Source organism: Lycorma delicatula, chromosome 3 (genome assembly GCF_047948215.1).
Source record: "Lycorma delicatula isolate Av1 chromosome 3, ASM4794821v1, whole genome shotgun sequence".
Taxonomy (NCBI): Eukaryota; Metazoa; Arthropoda; class Insecta; order Hemiptera; family Fulgoridae; genus Lycorma; species Lycorma delicatula.
Window position 1 is genome coordinate 120,367,741 of NC_134457.1, and position 22,014 is coordinate 120,389,754.

The 22,014-nt window shown below is 28.9% G+C and overlaps 1 protein-coding gene across 4 annotated transcripts in view; it reads left to right on the forward strand.

Annotated features, from left to right (window-relative positions):
* LOC142321948 (histone-lysine N-methyltransferase, H3 lysine-79 specific-like) overlaps positions 1-22,014 on the forward strand; it is a 190,223-nt gene that overhangs the window by 156,738 nt on the left and 11,471 nt on the right. For 2 of the 4 annotated variants that reach the window (XM_075360492.1, XM_075360494.1), the window contains exon 20: positions 18,554-18,662. The exons of the other annotated variants lie outside the window; for them this stretch is intronic. In XM_075360492.1, coding sequence (XP_075216607.1) covers positions 18,554-18,615 — 62 coding nt within the window. In that variant the 3' untranslated portion in view covers positions 18,616-18,662. The remainder of the gene's footprint in view (positions 1-18,553; positions 18,663-22,014) is intronic. 4 annotated transcript variants of the gene reach the window in all.

Genomic DNA, 22,014 nt, shown 5'->3' on the forward strand with positions numbered 1-22,014 from the left:
TTTTTAATAAATTCGTTATCAGTTCTTGTAATTAAATATTTTTCTTGTTGAAAAAAATTATCTTATCTTACACATTTCTTATCCAAAACTGAACTTATACTACTTTTCAGTTTTTTCATTGTTTCTTCCTTTTCAAAATTATTCAGAAAAAATGTCAGTATCAATGATAATAAGTTATTAAAAAATGCATCATTCAAAGATCATAATGATGATGAGAATTTAGATATGTATAATTTCCCAAACAAATGTGTTCTTTATTAACTGGATGTGAACATACACTGGAAAGTATAATCTTCAGCGACTTACAGAAATCAGGAGTACAAATAACATCTAATTTCCCACTAACTACAATCTTACCATTAATTTGTATGAAACATAACTTAACACTAATAAGTAAACTACTGAGAATAAAAATGGGATTTTAGAAAAAAGCATTCCTGACAAATAAACGGTCCATTTTGAAGTTGAAAACTACATATGTATTTCCTTTTGTTTATTTTTTGATATATAATATTTGTTTAGTAGTTAATTTCATATGTATATTTTTAATACTGAATTAAGAGAATGTCTTTACCAATTTTTTTTTTTTCAGTTTTATTGATCATTTCATTCATTTGTTCCCCTTTACAATTTTCAAATAGTCATTTTCTTTTTAATTTTGCGAGGGCATTTTTCAAATAAAATTTTCTCAAGAAGTATAAGAAATTATCAGGTGTAATAAAAAAGTGTTCTGTTAAAATTTTGCTTCAATTAAAAATAATTTTAAATCTATTTAATATTGTACTTTGTTGAGTTCTTCACTGTTCTCATATGTTTGGCAGTTGATATTACTAGTACCTCTGAAATATATAAAAATTTGTATTATCCTGTCACTTTGTAAATAAAGTGTTAACTAAAAGTATTAAGTTTAATTAAAAGCTTCTGCTTTTTAAATATTACTTGAAAAATCAGCCACATCAAGAAAGGCCCATAGAAAAAGGAAAAAAAAGAATAGTATACCTGTCCCAGTAGAAAGAATTAGTGTTTTGTACAAAATTAATCTAAAACTTTGATTGATGCTTCAACATGCTACTGTTATTTTGTTTTATAATTTATAAAATTTTTATTGTAACTATCTTAAGATGCACTGCAAAACTAACATTATAAAATAAGTTGATTAGAACAGTCTTTGATTTGATGATTCTGAAAATAAATAATTTAAATACGCTTTTTTTATCGATGTAACAGATGAGTAATGCATCAGTATACTTGCTTATATTTTAGTGATAATAACTGTTTTGGTTGTTCACCTATTAAAACAAAAATTCTTTTAAAAAAAGAAAGAACATTTTAATTCTGAGAAGTTGATTGGTGTGCAAAAGACAAAACTATATTTTAGTTTATGAGATGCATTGCTGTGTTAATATTTCTTAAAAAAAATTATAATAATAAAATTGAAATAAATTTATTTAAAATTATTTGTAATTAACTTATACATGTTTATGGCTACCCACTAAATACAGCACTGCATTAATATAATATAAATTGTACCTGACATTGACAAAAGTACTTCTATTTATGGCAGCTTTGATTGATCAAGCTGAATTTCCATTTGTATTTGTATATCTGGTATTTTTCTAAAATATCCAATTTTTTATCTTATTTTCTTTTGTGATTTCAATTATTTTCAAGTTAGTTTTTATGTTAGTAATGGAATGTTTATTCAATATTAGATGGTCGGCAACATTGTTTTTATAATATCTAAAATGTTCTGTAAATCTTGTTGTAAATGATGTGATTGTTTTGCTTATATGAAAATATATTTTTCATCATTATATTTTCAATAATATTATTAATGTTAAAGGATTTTAAATAGATATTGTCAATGTTGTGTGTATTATTTATAGGTTTTAATGTTGTAACGTTACTAGATTTTAATTTTTGTTTTCTATAAATATTATCAATTGAGGTGTTATATCCATTTTTTATTGCAATACTTTTTATAATATTTATTTCTGTATCTAATTTTTCCCTGTTGTCCTGTGTGTAATGTATCTCTATGTGCTCTATTTTCTTTTTTTTCTTTTTTTGTCTCTATGTTCTCTGTCTCTGCATTTGTCTATTTCAAACATAAATTTTAAATTATCATGATAAGGATTAAGTTTTTCCAATTTTATAAGATTTTCATCATTTATAACAGGCAATATTTTTAATTTTTTACATTACACAGGCTTAAACTGATAGGAAAGAGCCTTATATTTACAAGGGTGAATGAATATAAATTGGAATTTTTGCTTTATAATTTATTGAAGGATAATAAAAATACATACAATATTATTTTTCTATATAATTTCCTCTTTTGGAAGCACATTTTTCCCAGTGAATAGGTAGCTTTTGATCTCACTATCATAAAATGAAGGTGGGCGTGACTTCAACCAATTGCACATAAATGCTCCACAGCAGCATTGTCTTTAAATTTCTGCCCTCCAAGTGTTTCTTTTAGTGGCCCAAACAAATGATAATCGCAGGACAATTAGTTTGGACTGTATGGAGGGGTGCGCCAGTGTAGTCCAGAATAAGGATGCAATTTTTTCTTGAGTTTGAGCCGTGGTAAGGGGCTGAGCATTGTTGTGAAGCAGAATGACATCTTTTTTGATGATGTTTTGCTTCTTCTAAAAGTTGGCAGTACTACGCAGAATTCACCGTACAATGTTCATAGAAAAAAATTAACATGCAAAACTCCTTTGAAATAAAAAAAATATTGTGGCCAGAACCTTTCCAGCTGAGTTGAGTTTTGGCTTTAATGGGTGCGGTTTCTGGCCTTTTTTGCCCCTCCATACTTGCCATTTTGATTCTGGGGAGTAGTGATGCACCCAAGTTTCATTGCAAGTCATGATTCGATGCAAAAAAAAATTTCTCCTTCAGCTTGGTAGTGAACACCAACACTACCAACAACCACTGGCACATGTCTAGCCGATAGAGCTTCTGACCTTTGGTGAGAAGGTAAGGGACCCATCATGCTGCCACTTTTTTAAATCCAAGATTGTCAGTAATGATTGCCTGAGCAGTGCCATAGCTTATTCCAATCTTAGAAGCAAATCTCTGCAATTGTTAATCAATGGTCATCCTCGATAAGGAGACAAACCATGAGAACATTTTCAGCAGCTGCACTTGTCCTTGGGCAACATTGTGACCATTTTCAACAAGTTCTCATCCTTCTGAAAACTGCTTATGCTAATCATACACTAGAGTCTTTTTAAGTATGTTGTCCTTGTACTGTGCCTGAAGATTACTCAAAATTTTGTATGGCTTCATACCCTCTGCTGTGAGAAATTTAATATGTTGCGCAATGCGCGATTATATCTTTTCTGCTCTGACATTGTGATACTGACTAGAAAAAAGTAGTGGGCTGACTTTCTAAGAGTGGGATCCCATCCATGCATCCCTAAGTACAACACTGAGAAGCCGCACTCCTCTCCATTAGCTGTGCATCAACAACAACAACAAAAATTCTGATTATATTTCATTCACTCTCGTATGTTGCCATTTTAATAAATTTTTAACCCATTATAGATCTTTCAATCATTTTTTTTTTAAAGGGATATCCTTTTATAAAATCTTGACATTCTGTTGATGAGTTAATATTATTAAAGAAAACCCCTTTATACTTTCAAGATATACTTCTTTTAATGTGTACCAAATTTCAGTAAATGCCTTCCATATTTACTGAAATATATCAGGACATTTCTATGTATTGATATATACTTAATTGCTTGGTCTTTTCATTATTATTTTTTTTATTGTTTATTGTTTATTGTTGTGATAATGGTTTGATCCTTTTCCATGCTAAAAGTGGGCTATTTCTTTTTTCTTTTTTTTTTTGTGATTTAGCACACCTGTCCATTTCTGACATGACCTATATAATGTATAATTTACCAATCTGAATTAAAATAAACAGTTTTTTATGTCTATTATGGCTGCAATCCTTATGTTGTATAGCTTCAATATTTAACTGCTAAAGCCTGAAGTAATAATATTTAGACTTCTGCTGTAAAAAAAATTATGAATTGATCCAATTGGAATTTTTCAATATTTATGAAGAAACCGTCTGATTATTATAGTTTTTATTATTATATATGTGAATATGTTAGATCCAATATTTATAGTTTTTTCCCCCGTATGAGGTGTATATGCCTGTTAAAGTAGTTGATGTGATTTTATAGGTGATTTAATAATCATGTTTTTATTTTCTGCTTTTGCACCGCCTGATTTTTTTGTTACTTATATTTAATTTTTTCAAATTTTGTAATGGGTTTTTTTTAATTGTGTTTGTCAGTTTTTTTGGCTTAAGAATATTTCTCCCTGTTGTAAAACTTAAAAAAATCTTGAAGGATAATTGCTAATTAATATACTTTCAGAAATATATTAAAATATATAGAAATATATAGAAAAATTAGTCTTTTAATGCATAACATTTGGTTTTGCTTTTAATTTATCTTATAGTATTTTTTATGATTTATTTTAATGTAGCTTCTATTTTGCCGTACTAATAACTGATATTTTAACTGTTTGCTTACTGCAGAATGTAAATGTTATGAAATAAATGTGAATTAATAATGTAGTTCTGTTAAGTTTGTTGATTACAATTATAGCTGTAAATTCATTATAAATGTTGTGTGTGTATTTATTTGTCACAGTAGATCTAAAAAAGATCCACCAAAATCATACACTGGTAGAAAAAATCATACCTTTCTCGAGTAGAAATTTTTCAATGAAAAAGTGTTAATCTTTTTTAAGATTAGAAACCCAAAAATATGATTTCACATGTTTGTCCACCCATGTATTGTGTTTTACCAGTAATTTATTGTGATCCTAGGTTCTGGTGTGCAACTTGTTTTGTTATCTTTATAATTTTTTTTAATCCTGATCAGTAAAATAAGAGGAAAATATATTTACTTAGCTATTCTTTCTGTATTTTCCCTCAAATTTTATTGAGTAAACTTTCCTTTAATCGGTTAACTTTTAAGGAAAAAATATTAAAACGTTTCAAATACTGGATTATATTTATAAAAAGAAATGTTTACATGATGTTTATTATAGATTAAAATTTATTATTTGTACTTCAGAAATAGGGTGCTTGAATCTTCTTTTAAGTGCTCAAGTATAATTGTTATTTTTTTATGAGTAAAGTGTATAAAGTATTAAATATTACTTGATGAATACATGTAACATTAACTTCTTTTTATGGAATTATGGTCTTTAAAAAAGATATATGTTAGTGTCAGTACATTTTATTTTTAGTTAATATTTTTCAGCTTGAGTTTATTAGGTTGATTTCTGAATAATAATAATAATAACAATAATAATAATAATAATAATAATAATAATAATAATATGAATCGTTACTGAAAAGGAATAAAAACCGTTTACAGTAAATAATATAACTGAAGTATGGTTTGATGAAAATAATATTATTCTCAGTACAGATAAAATATTACACTCAGCTCATTAAAAATTAGATGAATTTAGTTTTGTTTCTACAGTCACGTTCACTATAGATGCGTTACATACATTTTTCATTTTTTGTCTAGGAACTGGATAAACATGATGTGGGTGTTTTAAAAAATTATAAAAAAAAACAGTTTTGAAGAATGTAAATAATGTTTAACTTAATTATTATAAGCAATATATTCCTTATTTTTTGCAACAAATAATCTCTCTTCCTAATTATTCTTAAGAATATTATATCATAGTGGTATTTCATAGTTAAATAATTATAATTTAATATTTAGAGTATCATAAATCCATTTATTAGTTGATTTAATATGAAGCCAAATTTCATTTTGATGATAGTTTTATTGGATGATTAATGAGAAATCCTCTGTAGAAGAAGAGTTAAAATTTTTACAATAATTGTACATATGAGCATATTTATCACTTAATTCTGGGATGTAACAATAGCAGCAGCTAGCTAGGCTCACTTCTACAACCATAATGAATAAATCTTTTTGAGTCTATTCACTATTTAATCTGTTTCCTAAACCAATAGTACCAACAGTACCAATAATACTGTTTTTAAATGTTAATTTATTAATGTCATTATTTTATAGAAGCCTAATACTTTCTTTTTTTTAAAATTGATTGTATGAAATATTACACCTGATTATAATTAAAACTTTTAGATTTTGCTAAAATTATAAACGGTATTGAAGAAGCAAAGTATTTGGTGTTAGTGAAATACTTGTATGATCACCAGAAAAATGTGCTAGGTTATATCCTGATTAATGATTCCAATTTCTTCTTATAATTAATATTCACCTTCTGTTAGAGATTGGATGTCATCACAGCAATTTTTTTAGATTAATTAAATTTATGGTGTGACTATGCAATGTTTGTAATGGTTATTCAGCAGCTGTTCAGTGGAGGCTATTCATTACAGTAGGGGCATAGGATGTAAAAATTATGTTCTCAATTTTATGAATGCTAAAAACAGTCTCATTTTACACGTAGTGCAGTTCATCTGTATACATTAGAATGAGCAAAGTATGATTCTCAACACAAATAGTTTTCATGAAAGTATTATTTTTGTTGTAAAAAATAATACCAAAATCACATAAAAGGTATTGTTAAATCTTTATTTTTTCTGCAATAACGTATAAAAATAATAACATGCTAATTTCATGTCATTTTTATTTTGCTTTCTTAAATCTTGACTTAGGATTTTTGATACCTCTTTCCCTTTGTGATATGTATATAGCTAAATATTATTTAATTATGTAGATGGCTATAACTGTGCATGTGGTGTTGGTTGAGTGCTTTCTATTTTTCTTTTATTCATATCCATATATACATATCATATCTGTGTATTAATTGATACATACTTAAGTAGGACTTAGTGCATTTTCAAAGCAAGAAATTCATTTTTTTAATATTGGCTTTAAAAACAAAATAGGGATCTTATATTAAAAAATCTAAAAATGTTTCTTTTATTTAACCTGACTAGTTAGGTTAAAAAACTGCAGCTCTTTTCCCCTTATTACTTACTCTTTGTAATTCTACTTTTTGTTGTTTGTTTGTTCACTAGTACAAGTTTGTGTTATTCTGTTATTTGTGTCATCCCATTGACTTATTTGCCAAAAAAAGGATGCTGACCAAGGCATTTAGATTTCATTTTGTTAGAAAGTAATAATTTATGCTAGCTTAGCATAGTTTACTAGTTTTTACTTACCAAGCAAGTAATTTTGAATCTCTTGAATCAGTCTTGTTTTAATTTTCTGAATTCTATTTGATGATAATTTATTGGAAAGCAGTATTGTAAGTTTGTGGGGGTTTCTAAATTTGTAAATTTTAAGGTCCTGGATAAGATTATTAAATTTAATAATTCCAAAACGAAATATTTTAGGAATTAATAATCTACAAAGAGCAAGAAGTAGGGATAGCATGCTAATGGCTAGAACATTTAATAAAACTCCTGTAGTTTACCAAACTTAAATCTGGAGTCAGTTTTTCTTTGGAAGGGTAGTTACATTAAGTTGACATTTATTTTTTATATTGGTTAATAACTGGAATAAGCATTAAAAGCTAAACAAAATAAAAATTTATTCCGGCAAGTTATATTTAATTTACTCTTGGTGTGCCATGCCTTCTCATGAGGTGATAACCCCCTGTGGGTTCGGTGGTCCACTCAGATGAGTGATGGGAAGAATCTAGCCTGTAATGTCTACGGCAGGTCATAAAAGGCAACTAATGGACAACTGTCCATTTACCTTTACCTCTCTTTCCTTTTCTTTCTTGCCCCCTCATATCCCCTTCTTATTGCTCTCATATCACGGCCATTGCGACATGTTACAAACTGGAACCATAATCTAACTATTGTGCCGATGGGTGAATGGTTGGCTCTGTATACCGAGTCAAACAGTGTCCTCTAGCACCTGGGTGAACCCAGTTGTATTTAGCTCTAACCTCTATATGCATAGGTTTTGCACGAGTGGTCCTATTTTCCTCTGTACTCATGGAACCAAAATTAATTACCAGTCCTGAAATAACACCTATGATGGTTGGTGGTCCATCTGAAAAAAACACCAAACAATGTCTTGTGAAAATACCTCTCTCAGCATTGTCTGATAAGGATAAGAACTCTATTGAAGATAATACTTTAAATGGAGATGCATCCCATCCACAATATAAAAATATCAGATTTGTAGTTCTCCAAAACAATCAGGAAAGGTCTCCCAAAACAATTAGCAAGGTCTCGCCCTTCGTGATCAATAAAGTAATAATGGGTTCACGTGGTTGATCTCTTACATCTCAACAATGTGGGTGATTAAGTTAATAATGGACCTTAAGTTAAGTTTTTTATCGGACCTTGTGAAGGTGAAGCAAATAACAAAACATCAGAGTGGATTCTTTCCTTATATTAATTTTCAATTTTCCTGTGACACGGGAGAAAAACTTGACACCTGTCAAGTTTGAGTACAACCATTCATTCCCAATCCATGGCAAATTTTCCAATGTCAAGGATATGACCACACAACAATATCTTGCTCAAAAACTGCAATATGTGCTCAGTGTGGTAAAGATCATGACACTAACTGCCAGGGCGAAGAAAAATGTATTAACTACAGTGGATCACAATCAGCTCCCTCACGAGATTGCACAACTTTTAAAGAATAAAAGGCGCTTTTCAAACTTTATATCGAGCAGAAGCTATGTTTTCCAGCCGCATAAAGAGAATGTAAAAAGGTGCTGAACTCCCAGAACCTGGTTAAATCAGATGTCTTCTTTTGCCACTGCTACATCACGGCAAGCCCCTGCAAATGTGAGTAACCAATGGTGTGGATCTGCAGTGAGCTGAAAAAGCTTGTTCTTAGATGTTATCTGATCAAGTTGCTTCGCTCACAGCCACCATTTCAGAGCTAACAAGATGAACAAGAAGTTGGTAGTTGTAACTAGTGAAACCACAATTAGTGGGACCCCTCTAAAAGTAAGTTATTTTTCCCAAGGTTTTGCCTTTACGGGCAAGTTTAAATACTGGAGGTGGTAAGCCATCTAATAAGTTCCCTGTTAAGGGAACCCACACCAATATCCCCTCTGGGTTGTTTTCTGCAGTTTCCCATTTTTCAAAATCTTTCCCTTCATCACTTCATATGCTAGGATATGGTAGAGGACCTGCCTGACCCTATGGTATCTGATTTTATTAAAACGAAAAATTCTAAAAAGAAAAACTGTATTTACCTACAATTATTTTATTCTTATGGTTACAATGCTTAATAGCTTTCATATCAGATGCACTCATAGCAAATATATATCTAGTCCTGGGATTACCATAATGTTTTTTCTCAAACTGGAACAATTTTGAGAAAATACACACAACAAAAAATAAAGCCTACTGTAATAAGTACTTATGATTAAAAAGGGTAAATAAAGTTGCTAATAATAAAAAACAACAATGACTTAAAAGCATTTTTTAATAACTCGACTGAACATATCTTATTATTAAGAACTTATTAATATGTATTACTAGTGTGAACCTTCTTTAAAAATTCTTTGTTGTTTTTATTGGCATCAAAAAATTCTCTGCAATTTAATTCACTGTTAATTTTGCAGCATTATAACCTTTACAATTGTTTCAGACATTCTACCTCTTTCTTCAAACCATATGATATTCATTATTGAGAATATTCTTTTGACTGGTGTAGATGTACCTGGCATGCTGAATTGAAAATTATTCCATAATTTAAACAAGATTAGGCAATTCGATGTTCTTTTCTTTGAAATGAATGAAAAGTTGTATACATTTTTCTTCACAAATTGTGTTTTTCCAAATTTCATAGTTAGTTGACCAAAAGGTTTTTGCAATCACTATTTTATCAAACAGTTGATTGATGTTTATTGTATTATTTGCAACAGTTTCATTAATTTTTTCACTTGAAGCATCAATTTCAGACCATGTTTAATTCATTACCGTTTATCCAAGTAAAAGATTCTGCTTCACCAAAACTGTTTTCTGTAGCTAAATGTAATAAAGACATCTGTCATAAGATGCTGTAAAACTCTTGTAGAGTTGTATTGCTATTAATATTTTTATTATTTTCTAATATTTTAAAATGTATTTTTGCTTCTTGAGACATAAATTTATTATCTCACCTTTCCTTAAGGTTTGCTTTTAATTTTCCTAATTTACTGATAATAGCAGTTCCACTTGCATTTGTACTTTCCAAAATCAAGATAACTTTATTAAACAATTTGAGGTGCCCTTTCACAAACACAAATATATTTCATACAATCATTGTCAAAAAACTGTTTTATCACCATATTCTGTCAACAGCTGGAAGTAGCAATAGAAATTGGTGTTGCCATGTTGAAGAACCTTTTTGTGCTCTACATCTACAAATTCTCAGAAGTCTTTGAGTGACTCGATCATATAAATGTGGAAATATTTATAAATTTTGACCACTAAAGCTTCTATTTCACTAGGTAAAACATCGACTGCAATTTGAAGGCACTTGTGTACCATGTGAACACTGCAACCAAAGCCATGTTCCTAGTTCCTTCTTCAATATCTTGTAAATATTGTTTTCTTCTCTACACTTAACACTCCCAAAATTATTATAGTAATTATCTCCGCAAAATCCAGTAATTTTTTTTTGCTGAATTATGAGTTTTTGTTATGCTTCACATTTTGTTATGATTAGTCCTTTTTTTCCAAAGAAATTCAAACTCAAGCTAGTTGAACAATTGGCTGACTTAAAACTGTGATTGTGAATAGCAACATGAAACACAAAAAGTTGCTTCATTAGGTGTTATTAAAAACTCTGTCATGTAAATCAGTATCTTTAAAATATGATAATATAGTTGAGGAAGTTTCTCCCGCAACTACTAGGTTTGTTTTATGTTTTGCTCATTTCAAGTGATTTTTAATGTCCAAACGCCCACCATGAGCTTCTGAAAATTTTAAAAGCATAGCTCACGTTTCACTTTGTCAGTATGATCACAAATATTTTCCAAAACAGATAGTCATTTTTTAATTCATCAGTAAACACAGTTTCTTTTTGAAATTTTAGAGATTAAATTAATTTAATGTACAGTACAAAAGTAATTGCAAATGTTGATTCGCAATATTAAGATACGACATGTGCAACAGTGATATGGCCAGTGTAAGTTCCTGTTTTGCGATTCTAATTAAAACAAAATATCCAAAAAATTAAATACAAGTCTGGATCTCATAGGTGACAAGCTATATAAATTATTTGAGAAAATATTTGGGTTAAAAATAAAACATCTAAATTGATTAGGGTGCATGCTATAAATTTTTGGGGTAAACATCTAGACAACATAAAAACTGCTTAGATCTAGATACTAGGGTGCTAGTGCCCTGGATCACTTACCTCTTTTACCTCGCTGGTACTTGATAATGCTAATAGGTACATCCTACAAACATCTGGAAACCGTAGGTGACACCATCTCACACTAGTCTAGTGAGTGGAAGAAGCTTCCTGCAATTTTCAGATTGCAGAAACAATTACAAAACTTTGCAGATTGTTTTTGTTCAACGTCCCTCACATCATCATAAACTAAAGAATTTCAGAGATATAAGGTGTAGATGGAAATCCTACTGTTTACTATTGGTGATTTGGTCAGTGAATTAAACACTCCCTTTATATACAATGACTTGTCACATACATTAAAAAACTCATATGACACCTCCCCTGGACCTGACAATGCCTGTCTTAGTATGCTGTCACACCTTCCCAATTTGGCACTACAATATCTATTATGAATTTATAATGGTTTGTTCTCTGCACAAGTCTTCCCACCCATCTGGTCAGTAGCCACCGTCGTACCACTACTTAAACCTGATAAAGACAAAAGCATGTTTTTCAGGCTTACCATCCTGTCTGCTTGACAAGCATTTTGTGCAAACTGATGATACAGAATGGTGAACCACAGGCCTACATGGCAGTTAGAGAAACATGCCCTTTTATCTCCAGAACAGTGTGGTTTCCACCAAGGATGATCTTCCATTGACCATCTATTGTCATTGGAAACAGCTATCCAAAACACTTTTCTGCTCTTCCAGGACCTCAATGCTATCTTCTTTGACATAGGAAGACGTACGGCGGGACATGGCAACGTATTTAGTCCCTTAACACCCTAAATAATGGGGAGTCATGGGGCAATATGCTTGCTTTTATTAAGGATTTCTTAAATAACCGATCTTTCCATATTTGTGTTTGAGATTCTGTGTGGAGTCATGTCACCTTGGAGAATGGAGTGCCCCAAGAAAGTTTATTAAGTGCCACCTTTGTCTGTAGTCATCAACAATATTAGTTAATGTGTGCAGTTACTTGTCTCATGTTCTTTATTTGTTGATGATTTTACTATATATTTATATATATATATATATATATATAAAGACCCATTCAATAGCTACAGCTGAAAGACTACTACAGAGTACTAAAGCTCTCCTTGAAGCTTGTTCCAAGGTTGCTGGCTTCACTTTCTCACCTGAGAAAATAAAATGTGTAGTCTTTTCTAGCCTGTGAGACCCTTTTATTCCGCAAGTCTGTCTCAATGGACAATCAATTACAATTGAATACAAAATGTTTCAAAATTCTTGATATGCTGTGAGTCCTTAGCAATACCAATTGGGGAGCCGATCAATAATTTATGTTGTGTTATTATTATTTTGTTCAAGCCGTTTGGATTATGGATGCATCTACTCTTTGGCTTGTTGTACCTTGCTTAAGATCTAGATGGTGTATATCAAATTTTCCTTTGCCTTACAACAGGCGCTTGTAGATCACAAGCACACTTGATTGCGGTGAGCCATCACTTTTGGATAGACAGAACCAGCTACTAGCAACTTACTCTGCCTGTCTTAAAAGATAATCAAATCACCCAGTTTTTAAAGCAGTCCTCCCAAACCCTCATTTATATCAGTATGAAGACCATCCACATTATACATCACCAGTTTGTGTTCATACTCAGTGTTTGCTGTACATTTTAAATTTGGACACACTTTCTGTCTTCCCAACTATCCCTATTCATATCCTCTGTAGACCCCATAAATTTTAATTTTGATCTTACCATATATAATAAAAAATCAACAACTCTTATCATCTTTCAGCAAATGCTTTACAAATTTCTCTTCAAGACAGTCTCAGATGCACTGGTATACACAGATGCATCAGAAACAGAATGACACTGTTGGATGCGCATTTGTCATTAATGACAGAATCTACATGTTTGGTTTTCGTAACATCACAAGTGTCTTCACTGCTGAACTGTATGCCTCGATAAGGCATTGAATATCAATAACCCAAACTAATGATCCTTAATGATCTTTATTTGTAGCGATTCGTTTAGTGTACTCCAAGCATTAGAAGGTTTGTGTTCTTGACATTTTGTCACTGAAATCTAAATTGCAGTCACTGAGTTGAACCATCACAACACACAAATGAGTTTCTGCTGGATTCCTAGCCACATAGGAATCCATGTGTCCAGGTACATTATTACAGTAAATTAATACATCTTCCTGAGAAAAATATTAAACAAATAAAATAAATGATACTAAACAAACAGAATATTAATCTTGAGATGATAAGTTCAGTAGAGAATTTAGGAAGGTTTACGTTCCTTACTAAATCATTTAATTCAGATTGCTCAAACAAACAGTTATACATCACTTTCAGGACCATAATCATCATTTTTATCATCCAGTTCATTAACACAGGTCTGTGAAACCATTTCTTCATCACATATCATGTATTTTATCTGGTGGTGAAGTAACAGGTTCAGGACATATCGCTGATTAAAAAAAGTCTTGTTTTTTTAAATTGAATCTCTGTATTGAACAGAAGTAATGATCATCACCATGATTGGTATGTTCTCTCCAAACCATAGGCACTCCAAAGCAGAAAGTTTTTTTTCTTTGTGACCATGGGCAAAGCTCTTCAACACACAGTGAACAAATCTTATGAGGAGCCAAGATTTGTCTTTGTCTCCTAATTTCACAATAAAATATGCAAAATATACTTTTTTGAATTCTGTATAGTCTGTTTGTTGTTTATTGACAGTAAAATTTCTAAAAATTAAATAGAAATAGTCAGGTGCATTGACACAGCATATTGATGCCAGTGGAATCTAATTTCCACTGTAAAAAAAACTTGTAAAATATAAGTTACAAAAAATTACTTGTAAAATTAAAGTATAGCTTCTTGGAAAATATAGGTATATAAAAAAAATTATAATATAAATTAAAAAAATTATCAGTTAAATAAATGAATTTGTCACAAACTAATAGCACAAATGCACTTCAGAGTTGTAATAAAGGTACTGAACTTAATTTTTTTGAATAGCAGACATTGATGGTAGGATGGCAGACACGCAGTAACAGGAAAATGATCAGACATGTAGTAACATGAAAGTGGCTGTATGTACAGTTATGTTGTATATTTATTTCTGCTTTTAACTTCTTTATTTTAAATCCACTATATTTTTATTCAGAAATCAACTTCTTGTCTTTCATACATAAAAAATATTATAACAAAAAACAACGAATCGTGAAAAAACCTTAGTGATAGAATTTTTTAAATATTTTTCCCCATTTTCAGCGCAAAAAAAAATCTTGAAATCACTAGATAGATTGCATTTTTACTGTAGCAGACCTGTGTTATATTGCTTTATAACAAATGTTAAGCACAGTTATATTTTATCAGTTTTTTCCTAGTTACTGAACTAGTGCCTAAACAAAGCATGCTGGTAATAAAGTGTTCAACACCAAATGAAATTAACTACATACATTTGAGCTTATCTTACTAAATGTAGCAGTTGTATTGGCAGTAGGAATTCCTAATTAGAAAATGTTTGTTTACATTTTTTTATAGAAATTTTTATTAAATTTGATTTGAGAGGAATTTAGAAATTAAAAGTATAGATTTATGCTTCTTTCTATGTTATTTTTCTACGCTATTCTTTTTTTATGAAATATTTAAGTATTTTATTTTTTGTACACAATCTCTCAAAGAGATTGAAATTTGTAATCATTTTTAAAAACATTTTTTCTATGTAATTAATATTAAACTGTGTGAAAGAATATCTAGAGAAACTAATATCTTGTGCTTCAAATAAAGTATTGATTTGTAAAAACAGAAAATATTTATTAAAATAAAAAAGTACTTGTAGTTTAGCATTGTTTTCGCATCATGTGATTAATGCGTAAAATAAAATTTTAAGTCGGTAGTATGAAATTACTTATTACTATAGTTTATTATTTCAACCTAAATTGTTGATTCTCTTGCCAGTAAATGCATTATATTTCCAATTTACTGTTAAAATGTAGAAAACAAGGTTTCAAAAGATTTTTATAAATAGAAGAAATACCTATAAATTTTGGAGACATCATTTTACTCTAATTTTGTGTTCCTTATATAATTTAACAGTTTGTGATGTTTTTTGTGTAATAACTGAAGCTAAAAAATTTGTATTTGTGTAATAGTATACTATAATCAAAACACTAAACTTATAAGTTATTTAAAGCACTTTTTGTTTAATTACATAATTTTAAGACAAATTTTTGGTGATTTTGTTTACTGATAAGTAGTGATCAGTTAATTTATTTCAGATATTGGATAAATTTCTTTAATAAGAAATTTTGTAAGTTTTAATAATTTTATGAAATTAATTTTAACTTAATAGATTGCAAGTTTCCTTATTAAATTGGATGAACAGGTGAAGTTTAGCAATTATGGTTTCATCATTATTTTAAATTTTAGCAATTATTATTGTTTAAAAGGTTTTAGCAATTATAAATTTATATTGTTTTAGCATCTTAAACATTTCATATCTTTAATTAGTAATTATTATCTAAAATCTTTTTTTCAGATAATAAACTTTTTCTTAAGTTATTGAATGTTGTTGAATTAAAAAAAAATACATGGGATGATATGCTAGTACATATCAACATGTAATAAGCCAAACTGAATTGATATGTTATTTTATTTATATATATATTTATTTTTTTATTTTAATTAAATAAATGAGCAATTAATTTTTTTTATTTAATTTATTGGTTAAAATTTTTTTTAAGGATTTTACTACTCTTTTATTTATACTGATAGGCAAAAGAGATTTTTTTTTAATTATTTAAATGTTTAATTAAAAAGTAAGTACCCTAAGTTACCCTTAGTAAAATAGGTTTGGAATTTTTATTTTACTGCTGTTATATGTCACTATTGTCTTCATAAATAAAATTAAATTTGGGATTGCCTGTAAATCATGTTTGTTATTTTCAAAACATTTTTCAAGATACTTTTCCTTACGCCTTATGATGTCTTGTCTTTTATATACTGTTCCATTTTTTCTCTGCCTTCGGAATCTGTTATTTAAATTAGAGAAGACAAAGTGTCCTGTGGCAAGTACGGACAGTATAATCCATTAGCTGCCTCAATTATTTTATTTTCTATAACTTTAAACTATTTTAATTTCAGTTTAACAGAATGTTGTGACAAAACCATTTAATAAAAACTAATCGAATGCAAATGGTTAATTTGCATTTATTGGTCAAATAGCTAATTTACTTATATAAAAAATAAAATATGTAATGTAATTAAGTAGATACTTAAAATTAGCAAAAAAAATTCTAAATATTAATAAAACAAATGTGACCTTTTCCAAGATATTTATATTCTCTGTATTTTACTTACTCGCCCAATACTTAATAAAATCTTTTCATAAATACATTTTTTTAAGGTATATTTTTCAATTTGTAAAAGGATTCTTATGAGTTGATTGTATTTGTGCAGTGTTGCAATGAAAAAATATTTGCTATTTTGTCTATTTATATTCAGTTTTTTGAAATTATATAATTTCTTTAATTTTTTATAAACATCATCACTTTTGTGCTGTAATCTTCCTCTTCCACTTTCTGAGAATATGAAATGTAATAACTGAATGAAGTAACTATCCAAAAGACAACTGATCAAAGAATTCTGTTTTTTCTCAAGTCATTTAAAATAAGTTTTAAGCAAAATTACTTTGAAGTTAGGAAATTGTAAAAAGTTCTAATAATGTGTTTGTATTAATTAATTTAATTATTAACCAGTTTAATATTAAGATAGTTTAGTTTTCAGTTAGAAAATTTTATTTCCAATTAGGATTTAAATTACAGTTCTATATCCTCCATTAGAATTTAAAAAATTGTTTTGTGGACAGTTAGGCCCTTTTTTTGTTAGCTCTCATCAGAAATACTTGGTTAAATGTTGATTTTTAACTCGCCCTTACAGAATGTTTGCATTTCTGTTTCTTGTTCTTTTGCATAGTTATGTATCATAGCAGATAAAATTGACGTAATTCCAGTGATTTCCCCCCTTATTTGAAATAGTTAGTCCTTTTTTTTCTCTTTTATGTGTGTCACTTACATAACTGTTTATTTTTATTTTTTATTCTATTTTATATTTTACTATTTTTATGTATTCTTAAAAATATTTTATTTTTATTTATTTATTGTCATGATGCATGTTAATTTAATTTAGTTTCTTTTATTAATATTTTTTCTTTGTGCCTTTTTATTTATTTATTTATTTTTTGTGATGTTGAGGAGCTGCATTTCAAAAAAAATGTGTCCTTTTTATTTATTGAAAAAGTGTAATTGCATGTAGTAATAATTATTTAAATTATAACATTTTTCAGTTAACTTTCTTTCACAATAATGGAAACAAAATGTTTGTTTAATTCATACTGTATGTATACTGTCAACTTAATTACAGGTTGGCAGTTTACTGACTGTTCCAGAGTCAGTGAATGTAATTTAATTCTTTTTAAAAGTACATTCAAATCTTGTGAAAAGTTATTACACCTTTAAATGGATTCAATCTGGATTGTACTAGTTGAATGTTTTCTATAAAGCTAAATAATAATAATAATAATATTTTATGATGAGTAATTGTTAATGTTTTATTATTATTATTATTATTGATTAATAGTATTTTTTTTAAATATTTAATATGGAAAATTTTCATTTTAATTTTAAAGAGAAATTTTTAAATATTCATAAATGTTATTTATATATATATATTTGATGAGATTTAAACTGTTAATAATTCTGTATGATACTTTTTAAAAATATAGATTTCTAAGTTAACTTCTTGAGTAACACTTTTTTTTTTAAATTTTAAAGTATAATGGTGGTTTTGTAAAATACTTATAAAGCAATTTTAGCCAGTTACTTACTAACATACTAATCTTAAATAGAACTGGGATTTGTAGTGTTAATATAATTTTTAAAAAGTCTTCTTTTTGACCTGGAGATTAGTAGTGTTCCTTTGTATTATTTGTTATAGAATTTATTTTATACTTTCTTAAATTTTAATTTCAGATATTGATAAGTATTAAATATTTAATTTTTTCCCCCACTTACATCAATAACAAAAAACACTTTTTTATATAAATTCACAATTATAAAGGATACATTACTTCTATAAAATTGTACCTTTTTGAAAGTTGCTCCTCAACTAGCATGGTAGTAGAGGTAGTGGTGTCTGACCTCTTGCTTTGCAACCCCGTCTGTCCCCAGGCAATCCATCAAAGCACAGAACCCCGCATTCTTCATTTTTCACTATTAGTGTCAAACACTAAATGAAAACGTAATGAAACTATAACAGCTGAGCTCGCTGCATTAACAGGTGAGTACTATTACAGTTAACTACAGCTAGCTTTCTTAATAATTTTAATTACTCAAATCTGCTGGCAGAGCTGGCTTGCCACAATAACAGTTTTTCTTAGATGGTAAGCATTTTGTGTAAGAATTAATACCAGTTGATCTCAGCAGTATGTAATTTTAGAGGCTATTACATTACTTGTTGCTGTCAGTACAGCTTTTCTTTGTAATTTGTATTTGGTTAGGATTAATGGATGAATGCTGTATATTTTGCCTTAAGATAAAAATAGGTTTATTATAGACTAAACTTTTGGATGTTCTTCACCAGACTAAATTTATAACATTTATTATTTCTTTACAAAAGTGTGTCCAATCCTTTGTGATGAATTAAATCTTGGGATAATTTAACTATTTGTTTTCTGATACAATTTGAATAAATTCAGAAAACCAAATTGATGAAATTTTTAGTTGTTTTTTTTTTAATTTATTAAATTTAATAGCATCAAACGATTATATTATATTCTTGTTTTGCATTTATTTATTTTCAGGAAAACCTCCTATTAATAGACAATAGTGATTTTTAGTAAATTAATATTAATAAGAACTACTTAAAAATATTGGTGAAGTGTTTTTTCTTTTATAACTTTAGTAATTATAAACCTAAAATATTTCTCTTTTGACAATATTAAAGTATTATTACAATTAATGTATCTGTATTAATGCATTGTTTTAATACAATATATGCACCAGCCATACTCTACAAAAATCACCTCTGCACTTCAAGCAAAAATATTCTGAAATTAGTTTTAACAAGATAAACTTTTTTTTTTTAAATCACGGTCTACTTTTAGATCATAGTTCATATTGGATGTAGTTATTGCAATGTATTTTCTTTGTGAACAGCATTATATTAATTTTTTTACTGAAATGACAGTAAAAAATTATTCATAAGTGACATGAATAATTGATTTAGAATGATATTTATTCTGGTACTACACAATTTTATTTTATTTTTTTGCAATTTTTTTTTACAGAGTGCACATTACATGGCTTTTAAATTTACTTTTTCTACAAGAAAAAGAGATTTACTTTTCTAAATTATATTCATCAAGTTCAACAGAAATATTTCTTGTAGCCTAGAATTATTTGTATTTTTCTTTACAATTCATTTGTATGTTAATTGGATTTCCTTCAAAATCAAAATGTCTTGCTCCTTGTTGAACACTGTTGTGAAATACAAGTTGCTTGTTTTCTTTGAATTGTATTGTTGTTAAGGTGTGGTCAGTATTAGCTGTATTTTGCATTTCAGCTACTTTTGACTTTTTTACAGAAAGATTTACTTATTTTCAAAAATATTTTTGTGTTCATAAACAATGCACAGGTGTAGTATTGGATATAGGTTTTTGGTCGCTGAGAGAATAGCATACATGTTTTGTGTAAATATCTTTTTAGTTATTTTATTATTACATTCATGTATTATCAGCATTCATACATTCAGCAAGAATGCAGGATTTTCTTGTGAAGCATATTTAGTTGTTTAAATATTTAGAATTTACAGTTTTTATGGTTTACACTCAATTAACGTGAAAAACTTCATATACATGTATAGGCATAAAAAAGTTGAATATTATAATTTTTATAAATCTAAGAAATTAGAAATCCATCACATTGAAATCTATTGTAACAAGAATTTTACATACGTACAGATACAGTGTGTAAGAGATTCTGATTTGTACTCTGTGAAATTTTTAATTCTCTATTCTATTTGTAATTTTAAAATTTTGTAAATCACAAGCAACAGATCTTTGACTTTACACTTTTTTTAAAAATCTAATCCCCTGAATGTTAATATAAAATAACTGGTCAGATTGAGGATATGTGCTTGTTTATACTTCCCATGTCATGAAACCATTTAAGCTGTTGCTTTATGGATATGTTCATTGAGAAGAATTTCCTTGATCCAATACCATGTTTGATAAAAAAATATGCAGAACTAGTTTTTTTTTTAAAACTTGATTCTGTCATCACTATTGATTTTATTACCTTCAAAGTACTCTGTCAGATGTAATATATTTGTGCCAATGCTCTCTTCAATCTTCGAAGCACCTCTGGAATGTAGTGTTCGGTGTGGCATTTAGTTCGTTCAACTAATTCTGTCTTTATCTCTTCAGTGTTGGCAAAACTTCATCTTTTCATGGTTCTTTTCAGCTTGGGGAATAGGATCGTCACAGGGGGCCATGTCCAGCCAATATGGAGGCTAAGGTATCATAACAGTGTTGTTTTTGGTCAAAAATTAACAAAAAGCATTCGCATCAAAAAGTATGAGCAGGTGCGCATTATCATGGTGCACTTGTCATGAATTGTTTTGCCACAAATTCAGGCGTTTTCTTCAGATTGCTTCACACAAACTGCAAGGAACTTCCACTCCTTATTGACCGTATGACCTGGTGGTAAGAACTCATGAACGATTTCAACTAAGCTGTTGAAATTTAACACAGTGATCGGAACCTTCACATTCGATTGAACTTGATGAGCTGTTTTTGGTCTTGGCTCTTCAGGAAGCTTCCATTGGGACGATTGGGCCTTAGTTTCAACATCATACCCACACATCCATGTTTCATCAGCAGTTATGACCAGTTTGAAGAGTTCTGGATCATTGTTCACTTCATTCAGCAACTCCTGAGAAATGTTTATTTGGCACTGCTTTTGGTCGAAAGTCAACAATTTTGAAACAGATTTTGCTGCCACATGTTTCATGGCCAAAACATCTGAAAAAATTGCTTGCCATGAGCCAAATGATACATCAACATCATCAGAAACCTAGTGATTTGGAAATTGTTGTAATCATTTTCTTCACACTTTTGATGTTATCATTGGTTGTTGATGTGCTGCAACATCCAAGGCATTTGTCATCTTCAGCGTCTTCATGCCCCTCTTGGAGATGTTTGTACTACTTGTAAATTCTTGTTTTATTTGTTGAAGAATTGTCAAAAGCAATATTCAACATTTTGAATACAGTACTGCACTTTATTCCATTCTTTAAATAAAATTTAATGCATATTCTTGTTCTGTTTTTATCACAAGTTAAGAATAGCCAACCATACCAAAATACATTTAACCTGTTTGACAGCCAACAATAAACTAAGCATCTGATATGACTACCAATTTAACATAATACAGATAAGTGTACTAACATCACAAAAAAAAAATGTGACTGACTTCAACAGCTTGGGCAATTTAAAAATTCTGTGTATTTTTTTAATCAAACCTCGTATATTTCATTTCAGTCATTTATATCCTAGAATGTAGTGTATATTTTATCACACAGTCCATATTTTATTTGTGTTTGGTATATTGACATCTATGGACTGTATTCC